This window comes from Lepus europaeus, chromosome 7 (genome assembly GCF_033115175.1).
Source record: "Lepus europaeus isolate LE1 chromosome 7, mLepTim1.pri, whole genome shotgun sequence".
Lineage (NCBI taxonomy): Eukaryota > Metazoa > Chordata > Mammalia > Lagomorpha > Leporidae > Lepus > Lepus europaeus.
In genome coordinates, this window is record NC_084833.1 from 10006341 (window position 1) to 10026853 (window position 20513).

Genomic DNA, 20513 nt, shown 5'->3' on the forward strand with positions numbered 1-20513 from the left:
TGAAGGATATTTGTTGGTAATGTTTGCCCACGTGCACACAGGATTCCCTGGTGCCTCTGCTACAAGTTACTGTTCACCTCTGTACTTCCTTCTGAACATGAATCACTGCAGATACCCTTTTGGGTAAGCCCCTTGGACTGAGGAAGAAGCCTTGGGACCCTCCAGGAAACCCCAGGGCAAGGCAGAGCACAGCCCAGTCCTCCCAACAGTACCTGTCTAATCAAAGGCTAGACCGCCTAAATACACCTGCTGGGTTCCAGTACATGGTGTCCTGCTCCTGAGGTAATCAAGTGTCCTCAGACTTTTGCCTTTTCCATTTTGAGTTTTCTCTGCAGGCTCAATGCCGTAAGGGCTATAAGCCTCTATCCTACTATACCTCCCCTGGACAAAACCATTAGACTATTTGCAGGCAGAAGTGACTTCCTGCTGTGTGCTCATGCAAATTAATAAACTTGTAGAAAAGACCTTGCAATCCAATTGCACAAAGCAAACTACACGCTTCTACAGTACAAGCCCATAATTAGAGTGACTACGCAAGAGCAGTAACTCCTGAAGTCTTACTGCCTCAGGCTCTATCACCATTACTGTAGGTTTAAAATCAAATTACCTGAACCAGAAAATGGGACTCAAATAAGCTGTGTGGCTTGGTTCAGTCTAGAAAAATGTGCTTCATTCATCAACTGCGGGAGTAGAGCAGTAAGTGAAACAAAGTTCACTGCCCTCGGGAAAGAATTTTTTTTTTTTTTTAATTTACCTTGAAAGTTAGAAAGACCTTTCTCTCGTCTCTTCCTCTCACTACCTGTACCTCTCAAATAAATAAATAAAATCTTAAAAGGGGGACCAGCACTGTGGTGCAGTAGGTTAATCCTCCACCTGTGGCGCTGGCATCCCATATGGGCACCAGTTCTAGTCCTGGCTATTCTTCTTCCCATCCAGCTCTCTGCTATGGCCTGGGATAGCAGTAGATGACCCAAGTCCTTGGGCTCCTGCACCCATGTGGGAGACCAGGAAGAAGCTCCTGGCTTCAGATCAGCACAGCTCCAACCATTGCGGCTATTTGGGGAAGTGAACCAACAGAAGGCAGACCTTTCTCTCTTCCTCTCACTATCCGTAACTACCTCTCAAATAAATAAAATTTTAAAAAAATTAAAAGTTACAAAGAGACCTTTTCATCTGCTGGTTCATTCCCAGATGGCCGTAATGGCCAGTGCTGGGCCAGAGCCAGCTTTATCCAGGTCTCCCACCTGGGTTGCGGGAGTGCAAACACTTGGGCCATCTGCTGCTGCTTTCTCCTTGACCATTAGCAGGAAGCTGGATCAGAAGTGAAGCCAGGATACAAACCAGTGCCCATATGGGGATGCTGGTGTCAGAGGCAGCAGCTTTACCTGCTATACCACAACACCTGCCCCAGAATTCTTTTTTAAAAGAGTGACACAGAAGGAGAGACAGAGCTCTCTCATCAGCTGGTTCACTTCCCAAATGGCTACAACAGCCAGGACTTGGCCAGGCTGAAGCCAGGAGATTGGACCTCCTTTCCAGGTTCTCCACATGGGTAGCAGGGCCCAAGTACTTGGTCCATCTTCTGCTTTTTCCCAGATGCATCAGCAGGGAGCTAGATCAGAAGAGGAGCAGCTGGGGCTCAAACTGGCGTTCACATGGGTTGCTGCCATGGCAGGCAGTGGCTTACCCCACTGTACCACAACACCAGCCACAGGAAAGAGTATGTTTACACCAGCAGCAGTTTCCCCGGTTTCAAAGCCACTGCTGGGGAGACTGTATCCCACCTACTTCAACCTAGAGTCAATCTTCAACCCAAGTTTCACTTGAGGAAAAAGTTTGCTCCATTAAATGATTTAGAAACCACTGGTCTTTGGTCTTCTACCTGTTTACCTTCCCGAGACACTGTCAACTGAAACTTCCAGAGAAGTATCCTGGTTCTACTGGCGGAAATAGGAATGACAAATCAAAAACTCAGATGGGCTAGCTCCCACCAAGCTTTGTCAGGATTATAAACCCTCTGAAGTTCAAAAACATGCATCTCTTTGAGAAACATCAACCTGTATTTGATGTCACTAAAGAAATAGGCAAGTGGTTTTGGAATGGCAACTTCAATTTACAAACTGGCAAAGCAGATATCTGGGTGAGCTAGTTGATCTAAACTATGAGGATTCTCCAGAGTCCTTTTATCTCACACAAAGTAGATAAAGGACTAACAATCAATTCATTAAAATTCCTCTCCCAGCCAACATCCCCCAAAGGACTGAAGTTCTCCCACAGCCACTGGGGCCATTTTATGGGGTGTGGCGCCATCTTGTGGCCACACTCAAACCATGTGCCAGAGCACAATTCCAGCATGATTACCTTCAAAAAAGAGCACTAGGGCTCTTTTCAAATGTTCTCAAAGAATGTTCTGGCTTCTTTCATTTTATTGATTTTTTTTCTCTCTTTAACACAAAAACAGGACACAGAAACCAGTGTCTTATCCCAACGTCGCAATTCAGTTGACTGCCTCAGAAAGGCCATAAGAACATTATCACCTTACTCCTCCAAATAACCACTGTAAAGATTCAAATTACATAGCAAGTTCAAGTTTCTGCCCACCTCAAGACAAAGCCAGTAACCAAACCCTCCTGCTTGCCTGTCGGGCGCTCTTACCACCTGCAAAGACTGGGTCTTCCTGATGGCTTTCAGGGTAGGTCAAGGCTGACCTAGAGAGCAGTCTGGTTCCGTCACCTCCCACAGGCCATCAGTTGGCCAGCCAGGAATCCATTTCCACACAGTCTTTCATCTCCATCATTTATCTCCCTCTTCCTTCTCCAAATTTGTTGCTATCACTTTCATATAACAATGGGTCCAGTGTCCATTAAACTGCCTGAGAAGTGGTTTGAGCCTGACTCACTTTCCTGAGCTAAAAAAGAAAACAAACACCTTTATGTCTTTCTGCCAAGAGATCAAGTGGGGAAAGGAAAAAAAAAAGGGGGGAAAAGCTACTGAGAAGCACAGAACTAGGAAAGTAATGGAATCCCCTCCCCACCCCCATGGAGATTCTTCTAGCTGCAGCTCTTGAGGGTACAAGGCAGATATTCTGGGGTCAAGGAGATCCGATGAAGGGAAACACCTTTATTTTCCCCGTTTGAACTTCCCTGCTGCCCCAGTCTTTGCCTTCTTCTTAGCGGATCCTTTGGGTTCTGGCTCCTTGCGCTTAGCTGAAGAGAGTGAGCCGGTCACCTTGAAGAAATCGTCCAGGCGGCCCTGGGTGCTGCCTTGGCGGCTCTTGCTCAGCCGCCTGACTCCACTGCGGATCCGCTCCTCGGAGAACTGCTTCTCCCCACACATGAACTTGACCAGCTCTTCTTCGTTTGGCTCACTCCACTTCAGCTCTACAGACTCTGGGTCCAGCACCTCAGGCTCCAAGAAGAGCTGCTGGGCCTCCTTGTGGAGCCAATTTTCTGGCACAGCGTACTTATTGGGGTCGAGCCGCCGCACGATCTCCTCGATGCTCTTGTGTTTCTGGATGAGGTCCACAGCTCGCTTGGGCCCGATGCCCCGGATGCTCTCACAGTAGTCACTGCCCAGCAGGATGCACAGATCCACAAACTGCTCCTGGTTCAGGCCCAGCTCCTGCAGAATCCGGCTCAGGTGGAACTCCTGGATGGGCAGCTTCTTGGCCTCACTGGCAGTCAGGTGCCGCATTAGCACAGGGCTGCCGAAGGTGAGGCAGTCCATGTCCTCCGTGGCTGCAGCATAGACTTTGCCAGCCTTCACCAGGGCTGCACAGCTGGCCTCTGCCTCACTGGGTGCATCGAGGTATGGGATGCCCATGAGGCTCAGCAGATGTTTGCACTCGTCATTGTGCTGTTTGGTGACCTTCACCAGCCGCTTGGTGAATTTTTCCACCTCCTCCTCAGCTCCGGCAGCCTGAGCCTGCTGCAGCTGCTTCTCCGCCTCTGCCCGCCGCTCACTGCGTTTGGCCAGCTCTCCTGACTTGAGCTGTGGTGGCTTGCCGTCAAAGACATACACAGGCTTAATGCCGTTCTCCATCATGCGGATGGTGCGGTAGAACATGCCCATCAGGTGGCTGGTGGTCTCACCTTCCTCGTTCTGCAGCACTTCCCCACCCTGGCGAACCGCGATCAGGAACTGATAAATGCTCATGGAGGCATCAATGGCCACCTTGCGGCCAAAGTAGCTCTTGATGTCATTCTCCCGGATGGCACTGGGGGCCACATCGGCAATCAGTTTGGCCAGGCCTTGAATTCCCATGGCAATTTGGAGGAGGGATGACTAAAAAAAATGAAAGGCAAGTAAGAGGCAGAGAAACTTCAAGGTTGCAAAGAAGAAGAGGGATATAACTGGTGCTCTCACACCAACTGCATGTCCTAGCTACTCCAATTCAGCACTGCAAAGGCTGAAAGGATACCAAAACAATGGCCTTCATTTTCAAGAAAATTACAGTCTATCAAAAGAGGAGAAATAGACACTGCCACGTTCATGAGAGGACTCTGTGGCAAGGACAGCAGTATCACCTCTCATTCAAGACTGAAACCCACGTATCAAGAACTGGAGAAGACAGAGGATGATGGCTGACGCAGCTTGAGAGTTTAGAGAGCAAGCTGGAAGAACTGACCCTAAAGGACAGGCAAATAGCAGCTAAGAAAGAGGGCTTCAAAAATTTTGTGGAGGGGCCAGCACTGTGGTGCAGCAGGTGAAGCCACCGCCTGCAGTGCTGGCATCCCATTTGGGCCCCAGTTTGAATCCCAGCTCTCCAATCCAGCTCTCTGCTATGGCCTGGGAAAGCAGCAGAAGATGGCCCAAGTCCTTGGGCCTCTGCACCCACATAGGAGACCTGGAAGAAGCTCCTGGCTCCTGGCTTTGGATCAGCCCAGCTCCAGCCGTGTGGCCATCTGGGGAGTGAGCCTGTGGATGTAAGACCTTTCCCTCTCTCTCTACATCTCACTGTAACTCTCTCAAATAAATAAATAAAATCTTTTTTAAAAATTGTGGGAAATCTACACATATATGCATTATATACATGTAGGTTTGTTTTTGTTTTTTTTTGACAGGCAGAGTGGACAGTGAGAGAGAGAGAGAAAGGTCTTCCTTTTCCATTGGTTCACCCTCCAATGGCCGCCGCGGGTAGCGCGCTGCGGCCGGCGCACCGCGCTGATCCAAAGCCAGGAGCCAGGTGCTTCTCCTGGTCTCCCATGGGGTGCAGGGCCCAACCACTTGGACCATCCTCCACTGCACTCCCTGGCCACAGCAGAGAGCTGGCCTGGAAGAGGGGCAACCAGGACAGAATCGGTGCCCCGACCGGGACTAGAACCTGGTGTGCCGGCGCCACAAGGCGGAGGATTAGCCTGTTGAGCCGCGGCACCAGCCTTATACATGTAGTTTTTACTTAGTTATCCGAGAGGACGATGGCTGACGCAGCTTGAGGAGTTTAGGGAGCATAATTTAGGGAGTTTAGAGAGACATAGAGCTCCCACCTGCCGGCTCACTACCCAAATGCCTGCAACAGCCAGGGGCTGCGTCAGAAGAGGAAGACAAGAACCCAACCAACTTGAACCTGCTCATCACTGTCTCCCAGGGTCTGCATTGGCAGGCAGTTGGAATCGGGAGCCAGTACTTCATCATCCGTGACTCAGGTCCCTTAGCAAATCTTTCCCAAACTACCATCACCATTTTTGCCACTTCCAGTTAAAATCTGAACTTTCATTCACCTAATAGGTCTTTAAATGCACACAATTATGTGCAATTTAAAGTCATCCTGTACGCACTGGTAGCAGATGTCCCTCATTAAGAAATCCTCTACAGGGTCTGGCACTGTAGTGCAGCGGGTAAAGCCGCCACCTGTAGTGCCGGCATCCCATGTGAGCGCCGGTTAAAGTCTTGGCTGCTCCACTTCCGATCCAGCTCTCTGCTATGGCTTGAGAAAGCAGTAGAAGGTGGCCCAGGTGCGTGGGGCACCCAGAAGAAACTCCTGGCTCCTGACTTCGGATCGGCACAGCTCTGGCCACTGCGACCATCAGGGAGTGAACCAGAGGATGCAATCTCTCTCTCTGCCTCTCTGTAACTGTGCTTTTCAGGTAAATAAACAAATACTCTACAACCAACCTCCTCAGTCTGGGAACCAATCGAAAGGCTGTGATCAGGGCTGCCTTTTCGGTGCCCTCTTCCCGCCAACCTCTCACCCTTCCTTCACGGTCTATCTCCTTCTAGTTCCGCTGTGAATGTCTGTGGCCAAGCCCTGGCCTTGAATCCGGATGCCCGCGAGCACCATCGGCGTCACAGCGCACTTCGGTCTGGGCTTCTCCACTCTATGACAACCGTGCCTGTCTTGCGGGATTCCCGCTGCGTTAACCGGCGATCTTCCGCCATGACCCAGGTGCCCGAGACGGAACCCACCCGATCCTCGGGTTCAAGCCCCCAAACGGGCAGAACTGTTAACCCGTGTGCCCAGAGCAGAGGACATCGCTCTGCGAGCCGCAGACGCTCTCGGCGGCATTCAATACAGGCAGCAAAGGGGCCTAAGCAAGCGAGGCTGCGAACAGGTTTTGCGTCCAAAGCCTTAGTTAAAAAAAAAAATAGTAAAAAAATAATACCCCACGACCTCATAACGTGGTAGTTATTGGCCTCCTTCTACAAGCAAAGGAGGGGCTCGGAGGTTACGCCAAAGGTCCCAGATCTCACAACGGGAAAGTGGCGGGATGGCCTGAGAACCCGCGAGCGACAGGGCACCCGGCGCAAAGCGGCCCCCGTCGCTCTCGGGAGCGTCCCATGGAGTCTCACCTGGCCTTTGCGGCGCGAGGCCTGGGCAGGTAGCGCTTCGCCTGGTCTTGCCCAGGGCAGTCCTAAGCTCCGCTCTCCTCAGCTCTTGTCGCGGGTAGACCCTCACTCCGCCGCCTTCCAAAGCCCGCGCTCCCGTCACGTGACCGGCCCGCGCGCACAGCTTCCTGGGGAGCGTAGTGCAGGCTCTGGCTCTCTCGAACACCTTGCTCCCAAGGCAAACAGTTTCGCTAGGGAAAAAGGACTCGCTCAGCTGAGCCCTCCCTATTCTTCCGTTGCTCACTCTGCTCCAGGCGTAGAGTACTGCATCAGACCCCACAGATCCCAGCTCCGAGCACATCTGAAACTAAAGGACTACAAGTCCCACAATGCCATTCGCACGGGAGCACTTCCTCTTCCGGATGAACAAGGCGCCTGCTCCTGCCGACGTGTTCTTCCGGTGGCGGAGTGGCGACTTACGCTGTGCCTGGCAAAATGGTGAGAGGGATGAGGGGAGCTCTGAGCAGGGCGGTGAGGACAGCTCGGGGTCTGATCCACACCGCGTACTTTCGCGGAGGCCTCAGAAGTCCAAGATCAGATGTTGGAGCGCTCCTGGGACCCCCGGTTTGAGCTGAGGGATGAGGAAGGACTTGCCGTAGACTCCGTAGGCTGAGATTTAGCCCCACTGGGCTTCAGATCCTGCTGTTTGTAAGGGTGAGGGGTGTGAGGTGCACTTTGAGTACCCTGGAACTTGTGTGGTTGTTCCCTGTGATCTCTAGAAAGTTCTTCCCCCGCCTTGTACTCGTCCCACAAGGCCCTGGCCAATGTCTGAACGCTCACGGGCACTTGGTCCCCCTCTCTTGGGAGCGCCCACAGCCTCTGTACAGACCTCTTGCCACGTTTCTTGGCCGCCTTTGTTTTCTGCCACGCCTCCTAGTGACCACCATCTGACGCGCATCTAGCTCTGGGTGATGTCTATTAGCCTTTGTATTCCCAGTGCCCAACACAGGGCCCGTAATTGGAGGCTGGATAATAGCAGCGATTGTCTTCATCGTTTTGAGGGGGGTGAGGGGGACATAATTGTTTACTGAATTCAATTCCAGTATCTCTTGGAACAATGGGGTCAGTTTACTTCTCCCGAGTTGTTATGTTCTGGATTTTAGAAGCGTTGGCTTAGTGGGTGACAATGGAAGTGGACATTTGTACAAAACTTGACGTGTGTAGCCTCTTTCACAGGCATTATCTCATTATCTTCCTTGCAACCTTAGGAAGGAAACAAACACTCATTGAGCAGCTACTGTATGCGGGGCACTAAACTAGATGGTGGACATGCATCAGCTTTCTTAAATCATACATCAACTCTGTGTCAGATAGATATTATTTTTAAAAGATTTTATTTATTTGAGACACAGAGTCGCAGACAGAGAGAGGGAGAGACAGAAAGATCTTCCATCCACTGGTTCACTCCCCAAATGGCCACAACTTCCAGAGCTGGGCCAAGCCAAAGCCAGGACCCAGGAGCTTCTTCCTGGTTTCCCATGAGAGTGCAGGGGCCCAAGCACTTGGGCCATCTTCTGCTGCTTTCTCAGGCCACAGCAGAGAGCTGGATTGGAAGAGGAACAGCCAGGACACGAACAGGTGTCCTAATGGGATGCCAGCGCTGCAGGCAGACACTTAGCCCACTATGCTACAGTGTGGGCCCCAAATAGATGTTATTGTAACCACTTCACCAAGACTCAGATTACTCATTGGAGCCAGAATTTTAACTGTTTTCTTTTGCTTATGGGTCCTGAGAATCCATAAAAGTATAGTGGGAGGAATTCTCAATTAAAAATTGAGATTAGGTACCAGTCCAGGGTCTGTGCTTTGTAGCGGGGATTCCTAGCTTGGTGTCTGTAGGCTTACATCCACAAAGCTCTGAAGTTTGTAAGCAAACTTTTTCTTCTATGTGATTTTTTTTCCCAGGCAGGAGGTATATCTTTCACTACATTTCATAGTGGCCATTGGTGTCGGAAAATGCTAAGGACGATTGAGCTGCAGCCTGTTACCTTCTGTGTCTTAGCCTCTAAGCTACCCTTGTTGTCCCATATTAAAAAGTGCCACTTTGGTGTTTTGGTTTTTAATACTTATTTTAAAGGCAGAGTGACAGGGTCAGATAGAGATCTTCCATTTGCAGGTTCACTCTCCAGATAGCCATGATGGCAGGGGCTGTGCCAGGCTAAAGCCAGAAGCCCAGAACTTCATCCTGGTCAACCATGTGAGTGGCAGGGGCTCAAGTACTTGGGCCATCTTTTGCTGCTTTCCCAGACCCATTAGCAGAGAGCTGGATCAGAAGTAGAGCAGCTGGGTTGTGGCGTTGTGGGTAAAGCTTTTGCCTGCAAAGCCAGCATCCCACATGGGCCCTGGTTTTTATCCCGGCTGCTCTGCTTCCAATCCAGTTCTTTGCTAATGGCCTGGGAAAGGCAGCGGAAGATGGCCCAAATGCTTGGACCCCTGCCACCCATGTAGGAGACCTGGATAAACCTCCTGGCTTTGGCCTGGCTCAACTCTGGGCATTACAGCCACTTGGAAAGTAAACCAGTGGGTGAAAACCTTTGTCTGCCTCTCCGTCTGCAACTCTTTCAAATAAATTAATTAATTTTTAAAAAGGAAGAAGTGGAGCAGCCAGGACTCAAACCAGCACTCTGATGTGGAATACTGGTGTCTCAGGTAGCAGCTTAACCTGCTGTGCTACATTGCCACACCACCACTTCAGTTTTTTTGTTTTTGTTTTTGTTTTTTGACAGGCAGAGTGGATAGTGAGAGAGAGACAGAGAGAAAGGTCTTCCTTTTTGCCGTTGGTTCACCCTCCAATGGCCGCTGCGGCCGGCGCATCGCGCTGATCCGAAGCTTGGAGCCAGGTGCTTATCCTGGTCTCCCATGGGGTGCAGGGCCCAAGGACTTGGGCCATCCTCCACTGCCTTCCCGAGCCATAGCAGAGAGCTGGCCTGGAAGAGGGGCAACCGGGATAGAATCCGGAGCCCCGACCGGGACTAGAACCGGTGTGCCGACGCCGCAAGGCGGAGGATTAGCCTGTTAAGCCACAGCGCCAGCCTTACAGTTTTAAGATATATAGTCCACTCTCTCTGTAAGTTCCACATCCAGGTTTCAGCCAACCATGGATCAGAAACATTCAAAAGAAAAAAATTGCATTTGTACTGTACGCATACTTTTTTATATCATATTCCCTAAACGATACAGTATAACAACTATTTACATAGCATTTATATTAGATTAGGTATCATAAGTAATCTAGTGACGATTTAAAATGTACAGGAGGATGCGCATTGGTTATGTGCAGATACTGTGCCATTTTCCATAAGGGACTTGAGCGTCTGTGGGTAACCCCACAGTGTCCCCAGGTTGGACTCACGGGATTCCCTGATGGCTGTGATCCCATGTCCTCCCCTAGGAGCTCGAGGCCATGAGCAGATACACCAGCCCAGTGAACCCAGCTGTCTTCCCTCATCTGACTGTTGTGCTTTTGGCCATTGGCATGTTCTTCACCGCCTGGTTCTTCGTGTATCCTTTCATTGAGTGGGCCAGAACTCATGACATGGGAAGCTGAGGGAGAAACCACGGTGCATTCATGCACCCTACCAGTTTTGAGTATGTGGTTAGGGATGGGAGAAGATAAGGAGAGCAAGGCTCATGATGTCCAGGGAAAGTTGTGGCCTTATTTTCCAGGTTCAGGTGAGTTTGGTTTGCTTGTCAGATGTCTAAGACAGTGAGCAGGAGGTCCCAACTAGAGCGAAGGCTGGGGATGGGAGAGCTAACGTTGGAGAGGTGGTATAAGTGGGGTATACTCATGTCAGGAAGCCTGAGGGCCAGTCCTAGCTCCACCACAAGTGAGCTGTATGACCTTGGGTCAGTCACCAGAGTGGCATGGAGTGTCAGAGTGGAATCATCTCTTGGGCCCTCTGCCTGCCACACTGAGCCAGCCAGGCCTCCCAGAAAGCCCTTTGCACACTCCTTCTTCCCAAGAGCAATGCTGGCTGGCCAGGCTCCCCGCACTCTGCAGTCTATCTCTGCTTCTCCTTAACAGCTGTGCCCAGCTATGAGGTCACGTCCACCAAGTACACTCGGGACATCTACAAAGAGCTCCTCATCTCCTTGGTGGCTTCGCTCTTCATGGGCTTTGGAGTCCTCTTCCTCCTGCTGTGGGTTGGCATCTATGTATGAGCTCCAAGGGTAAGAGCTGTGACAGGGTGGGATGCTGGAGCCTCCGACAGGGTCTAGAGAAGCTCCCCACATCCACATCAGTGGGGCCCTTGGGCCAGACTCCTTGGCTAATGGAGGCAACCTCTGGATAGGGACATGAGATACGTGTGCCTCTTTCCTGCCCCACATGGGGAATTGGCCATGTGGGACGGACTTTGTCAGCTGAGTTCTCCAGACTGCCCAAGACCTCAGTCTGGCTTTGGGATGTGGATGCAGGCTTCCTGTGGTCTTCCCTGTTCACTCTTCAAAGTCATATACCAGTGACTTGGAGAAGCTGCTGGGAAGCGGGCTTCCTGGAAGGGATCAGGGCCTGGGCCTTGAAACTTCCTGCAGATAATCCCCCCACCAGGTCATGGAGAATCAGCCCTGGACGCTCATCCGTAAAGGATTGTGCTTGTTGGTCCCTGCCCTAGGCGCAGGGCTTCAGGGAGAAAAGGTGGAAAGAACAGTCTTTGGTCTCATTTGGATATCCCTCCCCTTTCAGGTACCAGCCAGGCGGCTCCCCGGAACCTCCACTTTTGTAAAAAAAATTTTTTTTACTGTTGCTGGAAGCGTCCCACCTGCTCTCACAATAAAGGCAGATGTGTGACAGTCCTGTCTAGTGCCCATTCTATGGGAGCAGGGGTGGTACTCGGACCCACATGACTTCCCGGTCCCACTCTACTGTTTCTTGCCTGCCTATAGCATAGTTTCTGTTGCTGGGGGCTGAGGGTTATAATGTGCCAGGGTTATCTTGTCATTAGAGTTTAACCTGTGGACAGGAAGGGTCTGGGTCTCTACCCTCTGCTGTGGTTTCTAGAACAGACTTCCTAGAGACCCATACCAGTCAGTTCTGCCCAGGGCCAATCCTTTTCTCTGGGCTGGGTGCCTTCACCGGGTTCAGCTTGTTCCCCAAAAAGGCTTTTGCCTGCATGGCTATTTTTAACTCAGGTGGGTGGCACTTAAGGGGTGGGCAAAGGAGGTATGGCCAAGGGAGGAGCTGCTGAGTCCTTTCCCAGCCCTTGTAAGACACTAAGCAGGATAAGGGACACAAAGCACGCATCTGGCTCACAGGCTGGGGACTCCAGACTTTTTAGGAAGGACTTCCAAGTTCCAGTCGGTCCCAGTCCCATGGGTGACTCCCTCTTCAACCAGGACAACCTCCAGAACCAGGGAGGCAAGCTCAGATACAAAGCAGCATTTATACATTTATTTATATATGTATATTTACTCCAGAAGAAGAGAACAGGTCAGGAGACCAGAAGTGAGCAGGCCTGGGGCTGCTGTCCTCTGCCCACCTCGGAGTCAGAGTGGGTGCATGATAAATATGCGTCACAGCTCAGGGAGAGGAACTGGGGGTTACCTGGGAGGGCGCTCTATGCACATGCAGACTTCTAAGGGGCAGAGTGTGGTGGGGGGGGTTGCACGGGAGGCCCTATATACAGCTTGAAGCTAGGGGGAGATTAGCCCAGTGGCTACAGGAACAAACAAAGAGGAGGGAAGGGAGGGACGGCCTGCTGAACCCAGGGAGGGCAGGGTGGGCCAGGCAGCCAGCCTCCAGCAGGTGGCCCACTAGCTGTCCCTGAAGCCCTTTACCTTGGGCTAAAGGCAACTTTGGTCCAGGGTTGACCCCCTCAAGCAGCTTGGAGCCCCAGCAACTTGTACTGAGGACCCCTCACCAGGCACAGAACAGAGCCAGCTGCTAACAGGATTAGGGCTACGCTGTGTCCAAGTGGGCTCCAGAGGGCAGAGGAGGGTCACTTTCCAGTTAAGGACTGAGGGGCCGCAGTCCGAGAATATACCTCCCCCCGCTGAGGAAGCCCCAGAATCCTATTACAAAGGATAGGACGTGGCAGTTTTAAGGCATTATAAGGAGGGGCCCTCCAGTGGGAGGGGGGAGAGCAGAGGAGTCCTAACCCACGCCTGCCCCACCCCTAGCACAGCACGTGGAGTCACACAATTCCTATTTCACAAGTAGGGAGTGAGCCAACGGGGGTGGGCTCGGAAGCAAGATAACCCTGCTGTCCCCTCACGTCCTGGTATTTCCCTGTCCCACGGGTAAGTGCTTTGTGATCCATGGCAGAAGGGAGCCTGTGGTCCATTGGTTTCTTCAAGAACAGCCTCCATTCAGAGCTATGAGTGAGAGGTGGCATGGGGGCAAGGCCTGGTTCTCAAAGAGGTGGCAGAATACCAAGGGCAAGGATGGAATTCCCTTTCCTAGTTCTGAGCCCATGGCAGACACGGCTGAATGACTGCCTCACCCCTTCCATGAGCTTGGATGTGGCCTCAGAGTGCCCCAGGCACCACTAAGAAACATTACATTGGCACTTGGGATAAAGCAGCTTCCCTAACGAAGCCCACCCCTCCACTCCTGGACGGGGCGGACAGAGATGGGGTCTGCCGAGCAGGTATCCCTCCGGCTTAGCTCCCAAGTGCAGCAAGTGAGCCTCTGATGTGGAGAGACAAGGCCACCAGAAGACAGAGTGGAGAGAGAGACTGGCGTTGGCAGTTGGGAGTGACATGGGTGTCTTTGGGGCTCCCTGGAAAGCTCTGAGCCCAGGCCCTATCTTTGCTAGTGTCACCCCAGGGCTGTGACCCACTCTGGGCTTTCTAGCTCCATGCTTCTGCTCCTTCCTGCCCTGGCTTAAGTGCATTTAGTAATCACTTCATTAATAACAGCAAGAGCTTTTGCATCCACCCACCAGCCAAGCCCAGCCTGCTGCTTGCAGGGATTCCTGCTCCTCTGCTCAGACGATGGGGCCCTGACACCGCTGCTCTGGAAGCTCCCATGAACACAGGCCATCTGGGGGATCACGTGGAACCTCCCCTTCCAGTATACCCCAGGTTCAAGGGTTCAAGGCTGACCTGGCCTACCGACCCCCTCTGGCTCAGACCTGAGGACAGCTTCGTCAGGCACTGAGTAGACGTAAGGCACAAAAGTGTCTCTCCAACCCATCCAGGGCTGGGCTTGGCTGCCGAGCTCTCCCGGGAAGACACCTCCTGGGCCACACTTGAAGCTTAGAAATCCAAGTCCAACGTAACAGTCAAACCCCAAAAAGTCCACTGCCAAGCCATCCCCCAGGGAGCAGCTTTGAGGCTGAGAGCTGTCTGGCCCCCCTGCACCTATGGGTGTCCCAGCCAAGTCTCAGGGCTGGATCCCAGTCCCTGACTGATCTCAAAAGTAGGTAGGTCCTCTCCAAGAGGGGTAGCTCCCAGTCTCAAAAAGGAAGGCGGGGGAGGGTGGGCTCTGGACAATCAGGGTCACAGGCTCCCCCTTGCCTCCAGGACATCTAAAGCCAGCCCTCCAGCCACTGTTCTAGACAGACGTGACTGGGCCCTGTCCTGGCCCAGGAAGTCTCTCCGGCTCCCTCTGTGCCGGGTGAGGGATGACAGCAGGAACAGCAACTCCAGTGTGAGGACTTCCAGTTTCACCAGTCCCGGAGGGCCAGTGAGCAGCAGAGAGCTGGCCAGCAGCAGGCTCCAGTGTAACACCATTGCATCCAGTGTGGGAGGGGTGCCCAGGACCCCTGGTCCCTGGCATGGCGCTGCCCCTGGAGGACAGCTCAATCACACAGGCGGTAGAAGTGGAAGTAGTAGTCTGTGGCTGGCTGGACGGGGGCCTCCGAGCTGCAGTTGGCCTGACCCTGGTGGAAGGGCAGTGAGAATCGATGAGGTGGCTCTGAAGGGACAGGACAGGTGGCACTCCCCCTGCTGACATCCTTGACACTGTGCCCCAACTCCAACCATGTACTCTGCCCCTACTTCCCCAAGCCCCATATGGCAGATTAAGGTGCCTGGCCACGCACAGGGGATGGTGGGTACCCAAGCTCACCAGCAGTGCCACCCGGAAGTGGTAGGTGAATTCACGGAAGGACAGGATGGTTACTGGCCACTGGTGCGAGGTGCCCTGAGGGAAGAAGGGAGAAGGGTCAGCACAGCACTCGCCCCCATCCCAACCAGTACCCCTCACACCATGGCTGTCGCAGCCCTGAGGCCCTGCAGTGTGTTTCATGAAAGAAGGCGGAGAGCTCTAGAGAGAGCTGGCAGGCAGCACGTTCTGCTTTGGGGAGCAGTGGTAGCTACGTTCTGCAGACTCTGCCTGTCCCTGCACAGCCACCTCTACCCGGTGCTGCCTGCCCTGTCCCACTGTTACCTCCCACCCACTGCTCCGGGCACATCAAAGTATCTGACTCCCTCCTCACTACCATCCAGTGAAAGGATGCTGCTATTGTCCTCACCTTAGAGATCAGGAAACTGAGTCATGTGCCTAAAAATCACAGTGGCAGAGCTAAGCTTCAAACCCAGGCCTGTGTGGCTCTCTCCCTCACAGGGCAGCACGAGGCCCAGCTGTAGGCAGCTTCCCATCTCTCACGCGAGGCTTTGCCTGAGCCCTCATCCAACAAGCATCTAGCTGGGACGCTGTGGGACACGGCTACTCCCTCCCCCAATCAAGGTACTGTCTGCACCTCCTTTCTCTGACTCTAGGGAGTGCATTTTGGGAAGTTGAAGCCTGTGTTCATCCCACTGGTGCCTCCCATATCTGCGAGCACAGAGCTTGAAACAGGAAGCCCCAATAACTATTTGTTGACTAAATACTCCTTCCCTTCACTTGCCAGTCTTCTCCCATGGCCTCTCACGCCCAGGGAGAAGCTGGTCTATTTGCCCCAGGAGAGTCCTAACTTCTGGTTGTCCACATGGCCAGCAAGGAGCTGCATGGTGACAGGGCCCTACCATCAGTTCCAGGCATGGAGCCCGAGAGCTCTTCTAAGACTGAAGATCTAACTGTGCCGCCTCCCCCACCTGAGCAGGAGGCGTAGGCCCCTTTCTGCCGATGCAGGCCCCAACCATTCCACCTCCCTGACTCAGCCCTCCCTGCCCCGGGCTCCCAGGAAGCCCACCCATCTCCATCATGGCACTCAACCCAGCTTAGTCCTTGCCGAACTTGAATCCCCAGGGCGCCATCACTGCACACGTCAGAGATGCTTGGTAGAGAGTGGAATGAATGAACACGGGCAGGTATGGCAGGGCCCAGCCCCCCAAGTATCCCCTGTGGAGATGCCTTCTCTCCCACTCCTGGCTCCCCTTCACTTGTTCATGGGTCCAGTTGTGCCAGGGAAAGGGGAGCTCAAGAGCCTGCCTGGCCCATACCTTCCCAGCCCCCTACCTGGGTATCCTGGTGGGAGTGGAGACTCTCCAGGAAGCCCCCCTCATTGCAGGGCTCCTCCTTTGACGTCAGGCTGCACAGCACCACAGACACGGGGGAGGAGGAGCTGGGGAAAAGGCCCAGTTAGCAGGAAAATGGGGATCCCAAGTCTCTCAGTCCCACCCCTGAAACAAGCCACTAAAAAGCAGGCCTGATAACCAAGGTCCTAGGAGGGCCAAACCCTTCCTATCCACCATCCCATATGCTCCTACAGCCTGCGAGGTCATCTCAGCCAGTTCACCACAGAGCAGACAATTGGGTCAGCACTCCACCCCCGCCCTGCACCCCAGGTCGTCCAGATCCTGCTCAGGCTGTCCTGAGGCTCTGTGGGGGCTTCTCCGTGGCTCCCACACACCCACCCACCCCCTGCCAGCACTTACTTCATCTGCAGGGTCAGGCTGAGGTGCAGCGGGGTGCTGCTGCTGATGGGGATGTGGTAGGTGAAGTTTCCAGGCCTGAAGGGGCAAAACTGCCACCTCAGCCCCAGACCACCCTGTCAAAGCATCTCCCTCCGACTCCTCACCCCTAGCTAGTCCCTGGGACCCTTCAGAGGCCTGGAAAGGGGCTGCCCTGCTGTGTGTGGGAGGCCCCTCCCCAAGGGGGGCAAGATTGGGGCACCTGTGCTCATGTCACCTGAGGGGACCCCCGGGGGGTAAGGGACAACGGACAACCCACCTGCACGTGTCCCCTGGAGCACAATACTGGGAAGTGATGGGCATCGAATTCTCCAGCACCTGGATGGAGGTCAGGGAAGGCACTGGGTCTGCAAGGAGAAAGGCTGTTGGGCAGGGAGGTGCCAGGCAGGACACCGATGAGCAGCAGTCCGGTCTTCCCTAGCCAGATCTGGGTCACTCATGCCTTAGTTTGACTAAGCTTTGGGGTATTTCCAGACTCCCACAAATGGCCAGGGTCACACTGCACCCCTTCCCCAGCAGCTCCTTGTTCCCATGGGCCTGAGGTCTGCCTCCTGCACAGAACCAGGCACCCAGAAGCTGGGACCCAACTTCCAGATCCCTTGCAGTGGGTGCAGGAGCCACTCAGAGGCCTCTCTTCCTGACCACACATCTCTTCCCAACTCTGGGTTCAGGATGTTCCTCAGTAGCCTGGAACCCGCCATGGCAGAGTGCTCACAAGTCAGGGCTCTCTGCCCGACCCCAGAGAGCCCACCTCCCAACATTCCTTGGCCCGCAGCCTGCACTGGGTGATCCCATCAGCCTGGCTGGCTGGCTAAGGGATGGAACTGAAGTGTGATGGGCAGCTGGGAGTGGGAGGGACAAAGCTCGCTTGTTCATCCTGGTTCACCTTCAGGCTCACTGTTGCCTGGTCCTTCCACTAAGGAAGGGAGAAAGCACGGAACAGGCTGCTGAACACATGCTGGGCCCAGTTTTGAACTCTGAGGCACAACCCAGGGACACAGGATTCCAGCAGGATGCAGAACACCCTGGCAGCCAGGGACACATGTCCTTCCCACTTCCCTTCTGGGCAAACCCAAATGTCTTTCACAGACTCAGTTCCAGTGTCACCTCCTGCAGGGACGCCTCCCTCAGTCACCTCGCCAGGCCCAGAGCTGCCTGCCTGTCCTCTTGGAGCCTTGTCACACGGCGGTGTTGTCCTCTACAAGCTCGCGGAGGGCCGGGGCATGGCTGTCTCCCTCACCCCAAGCCCTGCACAGAGCCAGCCCCAGAGCAGCACCCCAGGGAACGGCTGCCTGGGGAGCATCCATCCCTTGGGGTTTCCCCACCACCTGCAACTTCAATCTCTGCAAGTCTCCGTTTCCAAGGTTATTTATCCTTTAAGCCACAAAACCCATCATAGGAAAGTTGCTGAGGAGGCTCAAATCTCAAGAGCAGAGCTGCCTGACAGAGGCTCACAAGGCTCCTAGCCTCTCCTTGGATCTCTGGGGCAGCCCAAGGGGCACCTGAGAGGAACGGATTCTGGAGACCTCTGCAATAGAAGGTTCTCTAGCTTTGTTAAAACCGAAGGCAAGAGATGGGAGAAGCGCAGGGAGCCCTGTACAGCACCTTCCTCTTCCTGGCATGGCAGAGGAGCTAGGCTCAACAGGCAGACCTGACGTGAAATCCCAGCACTGCTGCTGTGGGCTGCAGGACCCACGCAAGTCTCCGCACCCAAATCTCTGCTGTTTCCTCATGAACAGCGTCCTTGCTGCAGGGTTGTGAGGATTACAGGATCCCATCTATGTGAGGCTCCTGGCCAAACTCCTGACACTTAGGATGTGCTCTGCAGGTGTCAGTTGGCTGACAGTTCTGCACCCACGCAGCCACGTGACTGGGCTGTAAAGGGCCCTGGACAACGAGCTTTGCTGGGCTGTGTGGGGAGCTGTCAGGTGCAAGATAAAGTACCTGGCTGGCCCTGGGCCCGAGTGGGCTGGGCAGGACCCAGGCTGGGCTCGGGAGCCCCTCGGCGGGCCCGACCATGGAAATCAAGACTGGGGCTGTTCTTGGCTTTGCCCTGGCTCCCAGGGAAGGGGACTGCAGGGCTGGCCACAGGCTCCACACTCTTGGGATGCTTGGAATGGCCAATGCCATTGGCTGAAAGGCCCCAGGACTTGGCTCTGATGTTGGTGACGGGCAGCAGGGCCACCTGGCTGGGGCCTGTGGATAGAAGCAGGGACAGGCTGTAAAGGGGGGTTGCTGCCTCCTGTCTGGCAGTCCCCGGGGTCCCCTGGACTCTGAGTGAACCCCATCAGTCTCCTGGTCCCCCTCAGCGTGACTCCCCAGTCTTTCTCCAGAGCCTCACTCTGGGCTCTAGGAGACCCTCCCACCAGTAGATCTTGGGGTCCTTTTTCTGGACTCAGATAACTCCTCCTGTCCCCCAACCCAAGCTCCGTCTCTGAGGTAACCATACCTGAATGGTTGGTGGTGGGGCTGGGGCTGGGACTGGGGCTGAGGCCATGGCCAGGGTTAAAGCTGGGGCCGAGACTAGGGTGTGTGGGAGGGCTGGGGGTGGGTGAGGAGCAGCAGACGACAGGGCAGGGGTGGCTGGAGCACAGGTCCAAGGTACGGATGGTGGGTCCTGGGGTGGAGCTGGTCAGGCCCGTGGTAACTGAAAGAGGGAGACTGTGTGAGCTGGAGGGGAACAAGCAGAACCCCGCACCACAGCGTCTCCCCTGCTCCACGCCCCCAGACCTGCCCCAGGCACACACCCAGCAACAAAGAGGGCACGTCTGGTGGTAGCCCAGTGGTCACAGGAGACTGTCGGAGCTGAGTGGTCCCAAAGCTCTGGCTGGACCTGCTGGGGAAGGGTGAGCTGAGCTCAGAAGGACTGAGGGGCTCAGAAGGGGGAGGCTTGGGGGGTCTGGAGAAGCAGGAGGGGCAGGAGGAGGTGGAGAGGGAAGGTGGAAAGGAGGCAGGCAGAAGGGCAGCAGGAGCCAGCTGAGGGAGGGGCAGACGTACCATGGGCACATGGCCTCACTCCCCCCAGGGTGCTGGGGCCGGAGCAGGGCCAGGAGACAGGAAGTAGACACGGCAAAAGAGCTAAGGGCAGCAGAGAGGCAAGGGGCAGACAGGCCCAGGGGAGGGGAGAGAGAGAGAGAGAAAGAGAAGACACAGTCAGAAATGACCCCAGAAGCTGGGAGTGATAGTGGGCAAACAGCCCAGGTCTTGCCCTGACCCTCCCACCCCCGTTCCAACCCCAGGCCCCTCAAATGGGCCCCAACTCCCAGAGGCCCAGTTACCTGGAGGAACACTGAGTGGGGCAGAAAGAGACATCAGTGTCAGCAGGGCCTGGGAACAGCTGCCCACCCTCCGGGGGACCCTCCTACCCATCCCATCATGCTCCTGGCAGGCTGAACCCCTTCAGAGGACACAGCCTCCCTGGCTCCTCAACAAAGCCCACCTGGCCTGGCAGCCTGCTCAGTAGCCAGGCCCCCAGGGACATACCCATCAGTATCTACCAGGTCCTCCTCGGCGCGCAGGCTCAGCACGTACAGTGTGGACATGGATACCACGCTGGGAGCCACAGAGAAGGGTCACCATTAGAGCTGGTTCATTGTCCTTGCCATTTCTCTTGGCCCCAGGGGCTGGGCTCCCAGGTGGTACTTTGTAAATAGGGCTGAGGCACAGTGGGTTAAACCTGCAGTGCCAGCATCCCATATGGGTGCCAGTTCAAGTCCTGGCTGCTCTACTTCCAATCCAGCTCCCTGCTAATGCTCCTGGGAAAGCAGCGGAGGATGACCCACGTGCTTGGGCCCCTGTACCCACGTGGGAGACCTAGAAGCAGCTCCCAACTTTGGCTGGCCTAGCCCCAGCCCATATGGCCATTTGAAGAGTGAACCAGAGGATGGAAA

The 20513-nt window shown here is 54.4% G+C and overlaps 3 protein-coding genes across 9 annotated transcripts in view; 1 reads left to right on the top strand and 2 right to left on the bottom strand.

Moving 5' to 3' along the window:
* Positions 1-7: 7 nt before the first annotated feature.
* FEN1 (flap structure-specific endonuclease 1) lies at positions 8-7050 on the bottom strand. Its single transcript, XM_062196034.1, has 2 exons — positions 6790-7050; positions 8-4284 (listed from the first exon to the last, which is right to left on the bottom strand). The coding sequence occupies exon 2, from the start codon at positions 4261-4263 to the stop codon at positions 3121-3123; it is 1143 nt and encodes a 380-aa protein (XP_062052018.1). The 5' UTR covers positions 4264-4284; positions 6790-7050; the 3' UTR covers positions 8-3120.
* Positions 7051-7139: 89 nt separating this feature from the next.
* TMEM258 (transmembrane protein 258) lies at positions 7140-11619 on the top strand. Its single transcript, XM_062196036.1, is given in 5 exon segments — positions 7140-7235; positions 7237-7263; positions 10217-10326; positions 10860-10995; positions 11510-11619. Coding segments are annotated over 4 exon segments (345 nt in total). The 5' UTR covers positions 7140-7154; the 3' UTR covers positions 10987-10995; positions 11510-11619.
* A 573-nt stretch (positions 11620-12192) lies between these two features.
* MYRF (myelin regulatory factor) overlaps positions 12193-20513 on the bottom strand; it is a 31318-nt gene continuing 22997 nt past the window's right edge. For 3 of the 7 annotated variants that reach the window (XM_062196032.1, XM_062196031.1, XM_062196025.1), the window contains 10 exons: positions 20107-20175; positions 19621-19701; positions 19371-19459; positions 19073-19270; positions 18568-18819; positions 16883-16970; positions 16588-16662; positions 16169-16274; positions 14837-14911; positions 12193-14648 (listed from right to left, as the gene is read on the bottom strand). In XM_062196032.1, the coding sequence (XP_062052016.1) occupies positions 14568-14648; positions 14837-14911; positions 16169-16274; positions 16588-16662; positions 16883-16970; positions 18568-18819; positions 19073-19270; positions 19371-19459; positions 19621-19701; positions 20107-20175 (1114 nt within the window). In that variant the 3' untranslated portion in view covers positions 12193-14567. The remainder of the gene's footprint in view (positions 14649-14836; positions 14912-16168; positions 16275-16587; positions 16663-16882; positions 16971-18567; positions 18820-19072; positions 19271-19370; positions 19460-19620; positions 19702-20106; positions 20176-20513) is intronic. The other 4 variants (XM_062196026.1, XM_062196029.1, XM_062196027.1 and 1 more) reach the window with 4 other exon arrangements.